The sequence below is a fragment of the Mustelus asterias genome, chromosome 9 (assembly GCF_964213995.1).
Source record: "Mustelus asterias chromosome 9, sMusAst1.hap1.1, whole genome shotgun sequence".
Taxonomy (NCBI): domain Eukaryota; kingdom Metazoa; phylum Chordata; class Chondrichthyes; order Carcharhiniformes; family Triakidae; genus Mustelus; species Mustelus asterias.
In genome coordinates, this window is record NC_135809.1 from 10,433,027 (window position 1) to 10,449,291 (window position 16,265).

General features: G+C 48.2%; 1 protein-coding gene across 1 annotated transcript in view; it reads right to left on the minus strand.

Annotated features, from left to right (window-relative positions):
* Positions 1–10,647, minus strand: part of rassf3 (Ras association domain family member 3) — a 142,219-nt gene extending 131,572 nt beyond the window's left edge. The window contains exons 1-2 of the mRNA XM_078219687.1: positions 10,430–10,647; positions 3,467–3,594 (exon numbers count right to left, since the gene is read on the minus strand). Of these exons, the coding sequence (XP_078075813.1) occupies positions 3,467–3,594; positions 10,430–10,496 (195 nt within the window). The 5' untranslated portion in view covers positions 10,497–10,647. The remainder of the gene's footprint in view (positions 1–3,466; positions 3,595–10,429) is intronic.
* Positions 10,648–16,265: the final 5,618 nt, after the last annotated feature.

Sequence of the window (16,265 nt, forward strand, 5' to 3'; positions counted from 1 at the left end):
GCTGGTGGGATCTGTGACTTCTTCAGCCCCCACTGATATTCACGTGGATGGCGAACGCGGGCTCAAGATGGCCCCCGAAGAATAGGATGATCAGCCATGATAATCACAGAATCCCTACAGTACGGAAGGAGACCATTCGGTCCATTAAGTCTGTACCGACCACAATCCCACCCAGGCCCTATCCCCACAACCCCACACATTTACCCTAGCTAGTCCCCCTGACACTAAGGGGCAGTTTAGCATGGCCAATCAACCTAACCCACACATCTTTAGAATGTGGGAGGAAACCAGAGCACCCGGAGGAAACCCACGCAGACACGGGGAGAACGTGCAAACTCCACACAGACAGTCACCCAAGGCTGGAATTGAATCTGGGACCCTGGCGCTGCCAGGCAGCAGAGCTAACCACTGAGCCATCATGCTGCCCTAGATATCGAATGATGGAGCAGCTTTGAAGGGCTGAATGGCCTACTCCTGTTCCTATGTACCAATGATATTCAGATGGTTTTGGTACATTGTTTCATGAAAAAATGTCGGCATGGTGGCACAGTGATTAGCACTGCTGCCTCACAGCGCCAGGGACCCGGGTTCAATTCCCGGCTTGGGCCACTGTCTGTGCGGAGTCTGCACGTTCTCCCCGTGTCTGCATGGGTTTCCTCCAGGTGGTCCGGTTTCCTCCCACATTTTGAAAGACATGGTAGTTAGGTGCATTTGACCCGAACAAGCACCTGACTGTGGCGACGAGGGGAATTTCACTGTAACTTCATTGCAGTGTTAATGTAAGCCTTGCTTGTGACACTAGTAAATAAGCTTTAACTTTAAACTTTAAATGTCTGGATTGGGCCCAGTTAGACCTTACTGCTTTCAAAATCTTCAAAGGACATAGAATTATTGAATCTGACTTTGCAGATAACATAAAAATGCAGCTATTCTTCATCTTAACTGAATGAAGAGAATCGAGGAAAATAGGTTTTAAACTTCACAGCAGCGTGTTGTTACTTGAGTTCCCTGCTGCAGCCAGATTCCAGAATGTTCTGCCATCTTCTGGTCCTTGATGCAATTACCTTCATTTTGAGGACCTTGTATATTGGAGTTTAACCCTCAAAAAACATGATGAAGATCAATGAAGAAATGACCTCGTTTTCATAATTTTAAACACAATTACTTGTCCTCCAGAGAGATAAAAACAACTGATTGCAAAGATCCCAATCATCAATGCATACATTCTTTTATTCATTATATTCTCTTCATTTTCCCTCAATGTCAACAAAAGGAAGGAGATTGCCATCGACTTCAGAAAGTGTAGTGGAGAACATGTCCCTGTCTACGTCAACGGGGACGAAGTGGAAATGGTCGAAAGATTCAAGTTTCTAGGTGTCCAGATCACCAACAACCTGTCCTGGTCCCTCCACACCGACGCTATAGTTAAGAAAGCTCCACCAATCTCTCTACTTTTTGTGGTGCATCTGTAAAGGTTGGTGAGAGTCGTAGCAGATACGCCAAATTTCCTTATCCTGCTGAGAAAGTAGAGGCATTGGTGGGCTTTCTTAACTATAGCGTCGGCGTGGAGGGACCAGGACAAGTTGTTGGATTGTTCTGCGTCTTGCTCCCTTGGGGCCTCTTGGTCTTCTGACGCTGGTATCACGCTTACATCATCAATAACATCATTGTCTAATTAAGATAACCACTAACCCATTACTCTACAACACAAGGCATTAAACCGAGGCCTAGTCCATCAACTCAGCCAGACATAAAAGGTTCCATGTCACCATTTTGACACGGGCCACGAACGTTGTCTTGTTTTCTTTGCCAGTATTTTATTCATCAGTGAACACCACCAAACAAAATGAATCATCCGTCACTGCGCGTGGGATGATACCATGCGCGAATTAGCTGGCAGCATTTGCCTACATCTCAACGGAGATTACGGCCAGGGTTTTCCCGTCCCACTGTCCCTGGGATTGTAAATACCTGCCCGAGGTCAGTGAGCAGCACGGTGGCACAATGGTTAGCACTGCGGCCTCACAGCACCAGGGACCCCCGGGTTCAATTCCCGAGTTCGGGTCACTGCCTGTGCGGAGTCTGCATTTTCTCCCCGTGTCTGCGTGGGTTTCCTCCGGGTGCTCCTGTTTCCCCCCACAGTCCGAAAGATGTGCTGGTTAGGTGGATTGGCCGTGCTAAATTCTCCCTCAGCGTACCCTAACAGGCACCAGAGTGTGGTGACTCGGGGATTTTCACGGTAACTTCACTGCAGTGTTAATGTAAGCCTACTTGTGACACTGATAAATAAACTTTAAAGCTTATCTGTCAAAATCCCTGTCCCGCCCACAACAATTCCCGCTGCGGGTGGGACTGGAAGATTTTGGACAACATTTTTCAAAAATGTAACTAATGGGCCCTGAGCAGTTATGGGGTGATTTGATTTGATTTATTATTGTCACATGTATTAACATACAGTGAAAAGTATTGTTTCTTGTGCGCTATACAGACAAAGCATACCGTTCATAGAGAAGGAAAGGAGAGAGTGCAGAATGTAGTGTTACAGTCATAGCTAGGGTGTTGAGAAAGATCAACTTAATGCGAGGTAGGTCCATTCAAAAGTCACCAAATCTGCAAGAGATCGAATTAAAGCATTGTTAGAGAGTTTAAAAGAGTTAGAATAAAGTTTTAGAAGCATAGAACGAGAGTAAGAGATAGAATTAGAAGATGTGCTGGGAACAGCTCACAACATCGCCATGCTCCAGGGCCATCTTGGATTGAAGAAACAAGGATAAGATTCTTGATATTGTCACTTAGGAAATAGGGAGCAGTGGGATTGTGGAGAGAACTGGAGTGAAGGAAATGCAGGATTTAGTGTGGGACAAATAGGAAGGTTGTGAACAGGAATTTGGTGGGACAACGTGATTGAGGTAAGCTGAAGATGGGGGGAGGAAAGGGGGGGAGAAACTGTAAAGAACCGGTTTTAAAATTTATTTATTAGTGTCACAGTGTCATTTATGAGTGTTTACGTTAACACTGCCGTGAAATTACTGTGAAAATCCCCTGGTCGCCACACTCCGGCGCTTGTTCGGGTACACTGAGGGAGAATTTAGCACGGCCAATGCACCTAACCAGCACGTCCTCCGGACTGTGGGAGGAAACCGGAGCACCCGGAGGAAACCCACGCAGACACGGGGAGAACGTGCAGACTCCACACTTGACCAAGCCCGGAATCGAACCCAGGTCCCTGGCGCTGTGAGGCAGCAGTGCTAACCACCGTGCCGCCCAATCAAACAGTTGAAAACACGGTGAGGTAGAGCAAAGAAAGAGAATCCAGGACTTGATGGTTTATGGCTGCAGTACGCTCGATGATGCCTTCCTCCGACAGGAGAGAATGCGCTTGAGGCAAGAGGCTGAGACATTCTTACAGCGCGCTGAAACCTTGTATATTCAATTCTGGCTGAAAACAAATAAATAAAAACGATACCTCTCCACTCCTGAGGGGTGGCTGCACCATGTTACCCGAACGGGATGTAGGGCCCACCGGTTTATTGTTGTATTGGCAGTCCAGTTGCACTAAGTGTCGGCAGTGTGTGTGGCAGGTGTACTTGCAGTCTGGAGAAAGCAAACACAAACAGTGCATATTAATCTGCTGCAGCTCCTCACTCAGCAACGGATGGTAAGAATCGAATGCATTAACTGACCCAGTAATACACAATCCAGATTATAAAGCCCAGTCCGCAAATCAAAAAAGTTACCATCCTTAGAAAGAGGCGTTCAAGCGTGAGTGGTGACTGATGTCCCAAAACTATTTGATTTGATTTATTCTTGTCACATGTATTAGCATACAGTGAAAAGTATTGTTTCTTGCGCACTCTGCCGACAGAACATACTGTTCATAGAGAAGGAAAGGAGAGAGTGCAGAATGTAGTGTTACAGTCATCATAGAATCATAGAAACCCTACAGTACAGAAAGAGGCCATTCGGCCCATCGAGTCTGCACCGACCACAATCCCACCCAGACCCTACCCCCATATAAGGTTCACCATGGTAGGCTTCTGCAGAAAATGCAGATGTATGGGATTGGGGGTGATCTAGGAAATTGGATCAGGAATTGGCTAGCGGATAGGAAACAGAGGGTGGTGGTTGATAGTAAATATTCATCATGGAGTGCGGTTACAAGTGGTGTACCTCAGGGATCTGTTTTGGGGCCACTGCTGTTTGTAATATTTATTAATGATCTGGATGAGGGTATAGTTGGGTGGATTAGCAAATTTGCTGATGACACCAAAGTCGGTGGTGTGGTAGACAGTGAGGAAGGGTGTCGTAGTTTGCAGGAAGACTTAGACAGGTTGCAAAGTTGGGCCGAGAGGTGGCGGATGGAGTTTAATGCGGAGAAGTGTGAGGTAATTCACTTTGGTAGGAATAACAGATGTGTTGAGTATAGGGCTAACGGGAGGACTTTGAATAGTGTGGAGGAGCAGAGGGATCTAGGTGTATGTGTGCATAGATCCCTGAAAGTTGGGAATCAAGTAGATAAGGTTGTTAAGAAGGCATATGGTGTCTTGGCGTTTATTGGTAGGGGGATTGAATTTAGGAGTCGTAGCGTTATGTTGCAACTGTACACAACTCTGGTGCGGCCGCACTTGGAGTACTGTGTGCAGTTCTGGTCCCCACATTACAGGAAGGATGTGGAGGCTTTGGAGAGGGTGCAGAGGAGGTTTACCAGGATGTTGCCTGGTATGGAGGGGAGATCCTATGAGGAGAGGCTGAGGGATTTGGGATTGTTTTCGCTGGAAAGGCGGCGGCTAAGAGGGGATCTTATTGAAACATATAAGATGATTAGAGGTTTAGATAGGGTGGATAGTGATAGCCTTTTTCCTCTGATGGAGAAATCCAGCACGAGGGGGCATGGCTTTAAATTGAGGGGGGGTAGTTATAGAACCGATGTCAGGGGTAGGTTCTTTACCCAGAGGGTGGTGAGGGATTGGAATGCCCTGCCAGCATCAGTAGTAAATGCGCCTAGTTTGGGGGCGTTTAAGAGATCCGTAGATAGGTTCATGGACGAAAAGAAATTGGTTTAGGTTGGAGGGTCACAGTTTTTTTTTTAACTGGTCGGTGCAACATCGTGGGCCGAAGGGCCTGTTCTGCGCTGTAATGTTCTATATCCCTACATATTTTACCCACTAATCCACACATCCCAGGACACTAAGGGGCAATTTTAGCATGGCCAATCAACCTAACCCGCACATCTTTGGACTGTGGGAGGAAACCGGAGCACCCGGAGGAAACCCACGCAGACACGAGGAGAATGTGCAAACTCCACACAGACAGTGACCCAAGCCGGGAATCGAACCCAGGTCCCTGGAGCTGTGAAGCAGCAGTGCTAACCACTGTGCTACCGTGCCGCCCGTCATAGCTAGGTGTAGAGAAAAATCAACTTAATGCAAGGTAGGGTCCATTCTAAAGTCTGATGGCAGCAGGGAAGAAGCTGTTCTTGAGTCGGTTGATACGTGACCTCAGACTCTTGTATCTTTTTCCTGACGGAAGAAGGTGGAAGAGAGAATGTCTGGGATGCATGAGGTCCTTAAATATGCTGGCTGCTTTGCTGAGGCAGCGGGAAGTGTAGACAGAGTCAATGGATGGGAGGCTGGTTTGCGTGATGGATTGGGCTACATTCACGACCTTTCGTAGTTTCCTGCGGTCTTGGGCAGAGCTGGAGTGTCACCAAGGTGACTTTAGCATTAACTCCCAAACAGATCCTCATGTTTGCAATCTCATTTCCCCATCAGTTGTTTCTGCTTCATTTTATTTGTACAGATAACATTTTGACGAGTCTTGAGCCTGTATATGGATTGCTACAAAGACTTCATTTTAAGATATTTCTGCCTCTGTAACTAACTCTGCTGAGCTTAAAAAATTAACAACCTCAGCTTTAACTTGACTACATTTCGAAACTCAGAAGGCATGCTGGGTTAGCTAGAAATTGACTGCATTTTTGTAAAGTACAATGCCAGCAAAAACTGGCTTTTTATAAACCAAACAAAGATTTTCATAAACAACATTTGCGAGGCCGGTTCCTCCAAGTTAGAGGCAGCATGTGCCATTAATTCATTTCAATATTGTACCAGTGCTGTCTCCGTCTATTCAAAGGAATGAATGGACCCTACGGTGAGGGATTTAATGGGACATGGAGGTAATATTCCCATGGCATTCACCATTCCCAGAAACAGAGGACTTGTCACAACGGTCAAACCAAGCTACCAAACTTGACGTTTGTGGTCTCAGGTCTAGACAGGCAGCTGTGGGCAACAGGTGAATGAAATGCTGGTTTCAAAGTCAAGATTTTATATCAATTCTTTAATATGATATTAGAACCTGTTGCTTTAAAGGAGAAAATTATATCCACTCCCGCATTGTTTTAACCACCTTGGGCTAGAGATGCACACGTTATGGATTGAGGGTTTCAAACATTCCTCAGCACCCCCCACCCACCCCCCCATCCCCGTTCTTTTCACTGACTTCCTCATGTTATAGAATCATAGAATCCCTACAGTGCAGAAGGAGGCCATTCAGCCCATCGATTCTGCACCAACCACAATCCCACCCAGGCCCTATCCCCATACATTTACCCTAGTTGGTCCCCCTGACACTAAGGGTCAATTCACCATGGCCAATCCACCTAACCCGCACATCTTTGGAGTGTGGGAGGAAACCAGAGCACCCGGAGGAAACCCACGCAGACACGGGGAGAATGTGCAAACCCCACACAGACAGTCACCCAAGTGGGAATGGAACCCGGGTCCCTGGCGCTGTGAAGCAGCAGTGCCACGTTCCAGCGTACACCATGGCAATTCTCAGGAAACTTCTCCTGAGCAAGATCGGCATGAAGTCAGTGAGATCCAAGAAATTCTGGGCCGGAGACTCACCTTCCATTCTGTCCTCCAGCCTTGCATTGGAACTCGAGCCAAGTTCAGACGTGAGCAACTCAACCAAACCGACAACCGGGTCACCAAAATGTACTTTTAAGAGCGACAGAATTGAAAGGATGATGGGCACGATCTTACCAGCTTGCCACACCAGCCGATTGGCGTAGTGATCCGGTAAGGTCGGGCAAGAGGCGGAAAGTCGGGTTCGCACTGGGTTTCTCACCTCTCACGATCTTGCCGGTCCCGTTCCGCTGGCAAAATCGGCCTCGCGCATAGGAAGGGCGCGAGGCTGATTTACATATTAATGACATGTCATTAATATGTAAATAAGTGAGCCCCGGACACTGTCATCCGGGCTCACTTACCTTTCCGACCTCGCCAGTGGAGGTTCTCACTGGCGATGATCACTGATGGTCTCCACCAATGGGGACCTGACGCGATGGCTTCATCGCCGGGACTGGAGGCCATTGAAGTCCCCCCACCCCCGGTGGTTGGGGGCAGAGGTGGGCAGTGCCCATGAGCAGTGCCAGCCTGGCACCCTGGCACTGCCCATCGGGCACCAAGCAGTGCCAAGGGGGCAGGGCTTGATGGGAGGCAGAACATTGGTGAGGTCACAGCTAGAGTACTGTGGGATGTCGTGTTGAAGTTGTACAAGACGCTGGTAAGGCCACACTTGGAATACTGTGTGCAATTCTGGTCACCCTATTATAGAAAGGATATTATTAAACTAGAAAGAGTGCAGAAAAGATTTACTAGGATGCTACCGGGACTTGATGGATTGAGTTAAGGAGAGGCTGAATAGACTGGGACTTCTTTCTCTGGAGCGTAGGAGGCTGAGGGGTGACCTTAAAAAGGTCTATGAAGGGCACAGATCAGTTAGATAGTCAACATCTTTTCCCAAAGGTAGGGGAGTCTAAAACTAGAGGGCATAGGTTTAAGGTGAGAGGGGAGACTTACAAAAGTGTCCAGAGGGGCAATTTTTTCACACAGAGGTGAGTGTCTGGAACAAGCTGCCAGAGGTAGTAGTAGAGGCGGGTACAATTTTATCTTTTAAAAAGCATTTAGATCATTACATGCGGGCAATTGGGATTAGCTTAGGGGTTTTTTAAAAAAAGGACAGCATGGACAAGTTGGGTCGAAGGGCCTGTTTCCATGCTGTAAACCTCTATGACTCTACTGTGTGCTGTTCTGGTTGCCACATTATCGGAAGGATGTGATTGCACTGGAGGGGGTGCAGAGGAGATTCACCAGGATGCTGCCTGGGATGGAAGAGAGGTTGGATAGGCTTGGGAAGACTGAGGGGCGACCTGATCGAGGTGTACAAGATTATGAGGGACATGGACAGAGTGGATAAGGAACAGTTGTTCCCCTTAGTTGAAGGGTCAGTCAGGAGGGGCATAGGTTCAAGGTGAGGGACAGGATGTGGATGTGAGGAAACATTTTTTTACCCAGAGGGTGGTGACGGTCTGCTGATTGGGAGGGTGGTGGAGGCGGGATGCCTCATATCCTTTAAAAAGTATCTGGACGAGCACTTGGCGCATCATAACATTCAGGGCTATGGGCCAAGTGCTGGCGGATAGGATTAGGTGGGAGTTCAGGTGTTTCTAATGTGTGGGTGCAGACTCGATGGGCTGAAGGGCCTCTTCTGCGCTGTAAGATTCTATTATCCTCTGATATGTGGGGTTGCAAGGATAGGGCCTGGGTAAGATGCTCTGTTGGAGAGTCAGTGCCGACTCGATGGGCCGAAGGATCTTTTCTGGACTATGAGCCAAAGGCCAACAGTTCTGATGAACAGAAGAAAACAAATGTTCCAATAATAACATAAACCAGGAAACTAACGCACGGCACGGTAGCACAGTGGTTAGCACTGCTGCTTCACAGCTCCAGGGTCCTGGGTTCGATTCCTGGCTCGGGTCACTGTCTGTGTGGAGTTTTCACATTCTCCTCGTGTCTGCGTGGGTTTCCTCCGGGTGCTCCGGTTCCCTCCCACAGTCCAAAGATGTGCGGGTTAGGTTGATTGGCCAGGTTAGAAAATTGCCCCTTAGAGTCCTGAGATGCGTAGGTTAGTGGGATTAGCGGGTAAATATGTGGGGGTAGGGCCTGGGTGGGATTGTGGTCGGTGCAGACTCGATGGGCCGAATGGCCTCCTTCTGCACTGTAGGGTTTCTATGATTTCTATGATAACACAGTGCTAGTGGGACTGAGATGGCTCTGCACCTTAAAAGGAAAGATGCTTTCCATTTTGTATTCAGCAGTTTACTGAGCTACAACATACATTTAAACATCTCTGTAAGTTAGGACAGTCTTGTTTTGAAAGAAACTGAAATTCACAGTGGGGTGGAGGTAAAAAGATGACTGGCAAAACTTTTACAATGGTGGTCTCAGCAGGGGGTTAATGTGTAATCTCGCTATGAATTAAAATGCTGCACTCACACTTGCTGCTCCCTCCAGCTGCTGGACGCAGTGGCCAGTTTTGCAAAGCGAGCATCGGCCACAAGTTGGCTAATTCTAAAGCTAACCGGCAGAGTGTCTGAGAGAGATTAGCATCGGCAGAGTTTAATGAAATCCACTAAGCCCCCAGCACAATTGCAGCAGCGAAGCTGTTGTCTGTTAAAACAACAGACCCAGGTATATGAGGCAGAGCATGTACTGAGGGCAGAAAAGGTCTTTAAATCTCACTCGGTCCTGTCAGGCAGAGTCACAGAGCAACGCAGCACGGAAACAGGCCCTTTGGCCCAACTCGTCCATGCTGACCAAGCTTCCTAATCTGAGCCAGTCCCATTTGCCTGCATATCCCTCAAAACCTCTCCCGTCCATGTACCTGTTGATGCGCTATCAATAAGGCGAAAGACTACCGATATGCCAATATAAGTGTAGGCTTTTATTCACAACAGAATCAGGAGCAGATCCCAACAAATAGCCGACCTGGACTGAACAAGGGGGAGGAGACAGCCACCTTTATACTAGGTGCTGAGGGGAGGAACCAAACTGGAAGGGGATGTGTCCAGGTATGACAAACACACACAACGGTGGTCCATATAGGACAAAGGCACAACTGAGGTCCACCACACCTGTCCAAATGCCTTTTAAATGTAATTGCGCCCGCCTCTACCACCTCCTCTGGCAGCTCATCCCATGCACGCACCACCCTCTGTGTGAAAAGGTTGCCCCTCAGGTCCCCTTTTCCCCTCCCACCTTAAACCTACGCCCTCTAGTTTTGGGACTCCCCCTACCCTGGGGAAAAGGCCTCGGCTATTCACCTTATCCAAACCCCTCATGACTTTATAAACCTCTATAAGATCACTCCTCATCCTCCTACGCTCCAGGGAAAATAAGGTCCCAGCCTATCCAGCCTCTCCTTATAATTCAAACCTTCCAGTCCCGGTAACATCCTTGTACATTTATTTATTTTGCACCCTTTCCAGTTTAATAACATCCTTCCTATAGGATTTTTCCTGTAGATATTTAAAGAAGAAGGCACTCCCTCCACCCACACCCCGCCCCCCCCCTGCCCTCCCTACCTGAAGATTTTCTTCTTATCATCTGCAATGTGATGTTGTTCGACAGTTTGCAAATAGCTATTCCCATCCTGACATTCCGAATGTCAGGAAGTCTCCCTCTCCGGCGAGGAAAGTCACTCTAATGTTGACTGACTCAGCATCATTTGACAGCGAACTTGTCACAGGGGCAGTGCAAGGCTCTGACTGAGCTTTGGCCAAAGCCCAACAAATCCTGTCGTGTTACTGCCCAGCCCCTCTGCAGGCTTCACTCGCCTGCCTGTTGAGAGAAAGCAACAGCAGTGGTTAAGTGGGTATTTGCCTTTCCTTTTCATTCTGTTGGTATAATATTTGAATTTCAAATGGGGTATGCTATTTCAATAGCAATCCTGCTTGGGGGCTTGCAGTACGGAACACAGGAGCCAAGGTACAAATCAAACAGCACGGTCCGTATCTATTCAGATGAAATGCTTGTTGCAAGCTATAGGAGCAGTCTATCAATCACCCGGTGCTCCATTAGTTTACAGGTCAGATGCAATCCTTTCCAGAGGATGCCTTAGCTGGAAAAACCAACCAGCTAATTACTTAAAGCCTCTGGATGTCTCAAAGTCTTTGTGCCCATGGGCGGCACGGTGGCACAGTGGTTAGCACTGCTGCCTCACAGCGGCAGGGACCCGGGTTCGATTCCAACCTTGGGTCACGGTCTTTGTGGAGTTTGCATGTTCTCCCCGTGTTTGTATGGGTTTCCTCCGGATGCTCCGGTTTCCTCCCGCAGTCCAAAGATGTGCAGGTTAGGATGGCCCAGCCATGTTAAATTGCCCCTTAGTGTCCAAAGATGTGCAGGTTCGGTGGATTGGTCATACTAAATTGCCCCTTAGTATCCAAAGATGTGTCGGTTAGGTGGATTGGCCATGTTAAATTGCCCCTTAGTGTCCAAAGATGTGCTGGTTAGGTGGATTGTCCATGCTAAATTGCCCCTTAGTATCCAAAGATGTGTAGGTTAGGTGGATTGGCCATGTTAAATTGCCCCTTAGTGTCCAAAGATGTGCTGGTTAGGTGGATTGGCCATGGTAAATTGCCCCTTAGTGTCCCAAGAAGTGTAGGTTAGGTGGATCAGCCATGCTAAATTGCCCCTTAGTCCAAGATGTGCAGTTTAGGTGGATTGGCCATGCTAAATTGCCCCATAGTGTCCAAAGATGTGTAGGTTAGGTGGATTGGCCATGCTAAATTGCCCCTTAGTATCCCAAAATGTGTAGGTTAGGTGGATTAGCCACGGTAAATGTATGGGTTACTCGGATAGGGCGGGGGAGAGGTTCTGGGTAAGATACTCTGTCAGAAAGTCAGTGCAGACTCGATGGGCCGAATGGTCTCCTGCACCGCAGAGATTCTATGATGAAAATTTTCTCTGATGATCACATCCCCAGTCTCTTGTGAAATTGTAAATCGTGGCTGCACGATAGAAATACAGCGGGGAAGAAAGATTTACAGGTCCGTAATTCAATCAGGAAACAAACTGCTCCAGATTTTAGCTTCCGATTCATGGGTTCCGCTGAAAGATCCAATTGGATTTCTTTCTAATCCTTTTTCCTGCGAACCAGCACTGATTTAGATAAGTGATGCTATCGTGCCATGGAAAACGACAAAGAGATTATCTTTGCACCAGCAATTTTCATCAACGATAAAGGCCCCTCTACATTTGGCAGGATGCTTGTTCTGTGTTGAAATATTCTGCTACATGGGGGTCACATGTGGGACCTCGTAACGCCTTCCATCAGGCACTTGCAGGCTGGACCACTCTCTCTTGACACTGGAAATAATAGAATCGTAGAATGGTTACAACACAAAAGGAGACCATTCGGCCCTCCACATTTATGTTGCTTCTCTGAAGCACGGCGGCACGGTGGTTCGCGCTGCTGCCTCACAGCGCCAGGGACCCGGGTTCAATTCCTGGCTTGGGTCGCTGTCTGTGTGGAGTTTGCACATTCTCCCTGTGTCTGCGTGGGTGCTCCGGTTTCCTCCCACTGTCTGGTTAGGGTGCATTGGCCATGGTAAATTCTTCCTTAGTGTACCCGAACAGGCGCTGGAGTGTGGCGACTAGGGGATTTTCACAGTAACTTCACCACAGTGTGAATGTAAACCTACTTGTGATTAATAAATGAATAAACCTTAAAAGAGCATTTCAACTCATTACCCTCCCTTTAGCCAAGCAGATTTTCAAATTAGATAATTCAGTTTGAATGCTGCAACTGAATCTGCCTCCACCACACGCTCAGACAGTGCATTCCAGATCCTAACCACTCGCTGAGTGAATCTGTCTCCACCACGCTCTCAGACAGTGCATTCCAGATCCTAACCACTCACTGTGTGAATCTGTCTCCACCACACTCTCAGACAGTGCATTCCAAAGATGTGCTGGTTAGGTTCATTGGCTGTGCTAAATTCTCCCTCAGTGTACCCGAACAGGCGCCGGAGTGTGGCGACTAGGGGATTTTCACAATAACTTCATTGCAGTGTTAATGTAAGCCTACTTGTGACATTAATAAATAAACTTTAACTTTGTTCTTTGTAACAGAAAGTGGCAGAAAGTTATAAGCTTGCAGGCTGCATAAAGCCTGCACTGCAAGTCAGCCAGAGACTTCCAAACAATCCAAAAATGAAACAGAAAATGTGGGAAGGAAAACTCAGCAGGTCTCCGGAGAGAGAAATTGAGTTAATGTTTCCAAATCCGGATGACTCTTCTTCAGAGCTTCTGCTTGAGTTATCCAAAAAAATCCAAATGGCGCCTGGGTCCACTGCGGGGATAGTGGAAACTGAAAATAAAATGGCTTAAAATCCAAATCATAGAATCCTACTGTGCAGAAGGAGGCCATTCAGCCCTCAAATCTGCACCAACTACAATCCCACCCAGGCCCTATCCCCATAACGCCATGCATTTACCCGAGCTAGTTCCCCTGACACTAAGGGGCAATTTCCCACGGCCAATCCACCTAACACGCACATCTTTCGGACTGTGGGAGGAAACCGGAGCACCCGGAGGAAACCCACGCAGACACGGGAGAGAACGTGCAAACTCCACACAGACAGTGACCCAAGCCGGGAATCGAGCCTTGGGTCCCTGGCGCCGTGAGGTAGCAGTGCTAACCACTGTGTCGCCGTGACTCCCAGTCAAGTTGTAAAAATTGCACTAACAATGTCTGCAGGTTGAGATTCAGCAGCCTCCCTGGCCAGACTCTGCGAGGTTATTTACAGTTGTACTTTGAGCCACCCGCACCCCCCCCCCCCCCACCCCCCCCACCCCCACCCCCACCCCCCGTCGCACTATTCACTCACAGGACTGGTGCCAAACACGTTCAGAGTGGACAATGTGATCACAAGCCCCACAAAACTGCAGTGACAGCCACTGCAACAATTACTTCCTTATTTGATTATTTGGTGCACTGTGGCTTATCTCGCCTTGCCTGAGGAAATCAAGATGACGTTTCAGTTAAACTTTGTATCAGTCATTTACATTCACAACATACGATATCTCAGCCAAGAGGACATGACCTGGCACTGGTTCACTTGGCTTCCTCTGGTTAAAGAACTGCCTTGGCTGGTGAATCATTTTGTGGATTTGGGACAATGACCCAAAGAGAATGAAGAGTAATTTTCTTATATTCATTCGTGGGACATGGGTGTCGCTGGCTGGCCAGCATTTATTGCCCATCCCTAATTGCCCTTGAAGGGCATCAGAGAGTCAATCAAATGCTATGGATCTGGAGTCACATGTAGGCCAGACCGGGTAAGGACGGCAGATTTCCTTCCCTAAAGGACATTAGTGAACCAGATGAGGTTTTCCGACAATGGTCTCATTAGTAGATTCTCAATTCCAGATATTTTTTATTGAATTTAAATTCCACCACCTGCCATGGTGGGATTCGAACCCGGGTCCCCAGAACATTAGCTGGCTTTCTGGATTAATAGTCGAGTGACAATAGCACTAAGCCATCTAATCCAGGTGTTAAAAGCATTTGCGTAAGAGTCTAAGAAAGGGATCAGAGAATGCTTACAGCAGGGAAGGAGGCCTTTTGGCCCATCGGGCCTGCAGAGACAACAATCCCACCCAGGCCCTATCCCCGTAACCCCATATATTTACCCTACTAATCCCCGAGATACTAAGGGGCAATTTAGCCAATCAACCTAACCTGCACATTTTGGAACTGTGGGAGGAAGCAGGAGCACCCGGAGGCAACCCACGCAGACACGGGGAGAATGTGCAAACTCCGCACATTGACCTGAGGCCAGAATTGAACCCGGGTCCCTAGCTCTGTGAGACAGCAGTGCTAACCACTGTGCCACCGTGTCGCCCCTCTTGTCACCTCTCTTCAAGCAAGCAACTCTGCAAATCCCACTCCCTCACCCTGCTCCCTCAGCACAGTATATTTATTCCCTTATCCAATCCTCTTTAGAAAACCACAGTTGATCTTCCCTCTTCCTCGCTCTCGGGCAATGCAGTGCACATCCCAACCACAAGCCGCATTAATTCTTTTTCCCCCTCAGGTTGCCATTGGATCTTTTGCCAATCACCTTAAATATCGGTGTCCTCTGCTTCTCGATCCTTCCAGCAATGGGAACAGTCTCTCTCTCTACTCACTCTGTCCAGATCCCTCATGAACTTTGAACACCTCCAACAAATAAATCTTCTCTCTTCGAGGACAACAGTCTCCAGCTTCTCCAATTTATCCTTGAAGCCGAACCCCCTGGAAACGTTCTCGGGAATCTTTTCTGCACCGCCTCTGACGCACTCACATCTTGTCTAAAGTGTGGCGCCCAGAATTAGATGTAACCAGGGGTGGGGTGGGGGGGATTTGAACCCCCATTTTCGGGGGGGGGGGGGAACCGCGGAGGGGGCAGGGATACGAGCGGGAAACCCAAGGCAGCTTTTCGACGGGTGGGATTTCCCCCGTGTGATTGTCCCCCGCTCCCCACCAATGGTGTAACAGAGTCGGGATGCCCACTTACATCTACTTGAATATGTCCATCAGGCACTTACTCCCCACCAATGAGGGCGGCACAGGGTGGCACAGTGGTTAGCACTGCTGCCTCACAGCACCAGAGGCCTGCGGGTTAGGGTGATTGGCCATGCTATAGTGACCCTTGTGTTGGGGGATTAGTGGGGTAAATATGTCGGGTTAGGGGATAGGGCCTGGGTGGGATTGTGGTCGTTGCAGACTCGATGGGCCGAATGGCCTCCTTCTGCACTATAAGGATTCTATGAACAGGTGCCGGAGTGTGGTGACTAGGGGATTTTCACAGTAACTTCATTGCAGTGTTAATGTAAGCCTACTTGTGACGACTATACAATAAATAAATAAGCTTTTGGTCATTTGACCAAAAGTGCCGGGGGATGTCATAAGAATGCAAGATGTTGTTGTACTAATTGGGGTTTGCACAGCAAGAAGTCTCACAACACCAGGTTAAAGTCCAACAGGTTTATCTGGTAGCACGAGCTTTCGGAGCGTTGCTCCTTCATCAGGTGATTGGACTCACCTGATGAAGGAGCAGCGCTCTGAAAGCTCGTGCCCAGTCCAACGCCAACATCTCCACATAACCAGGGTTTAACTGGGGGAGGGGAGATAATCTAATTTGCCCCAAAATGACACAAGCTTTTTAAGGGGGTAATATTATTATAGAACTCCTGCAGTGCAGAAGGAAGCCATTCGGCCCATTGAGTCTGCACCAACTTTCTGACAGAATATTCTGACCTTGTGTCGCTGGTATGGAGTCTTGCCTGCCGGAAGTGTTCGCCGTACAAGTGGCCACGCCAACACGTGAGGGAATCGGAAACAAGGCGGGAATTTCATTGCAATAGAACGGCCCT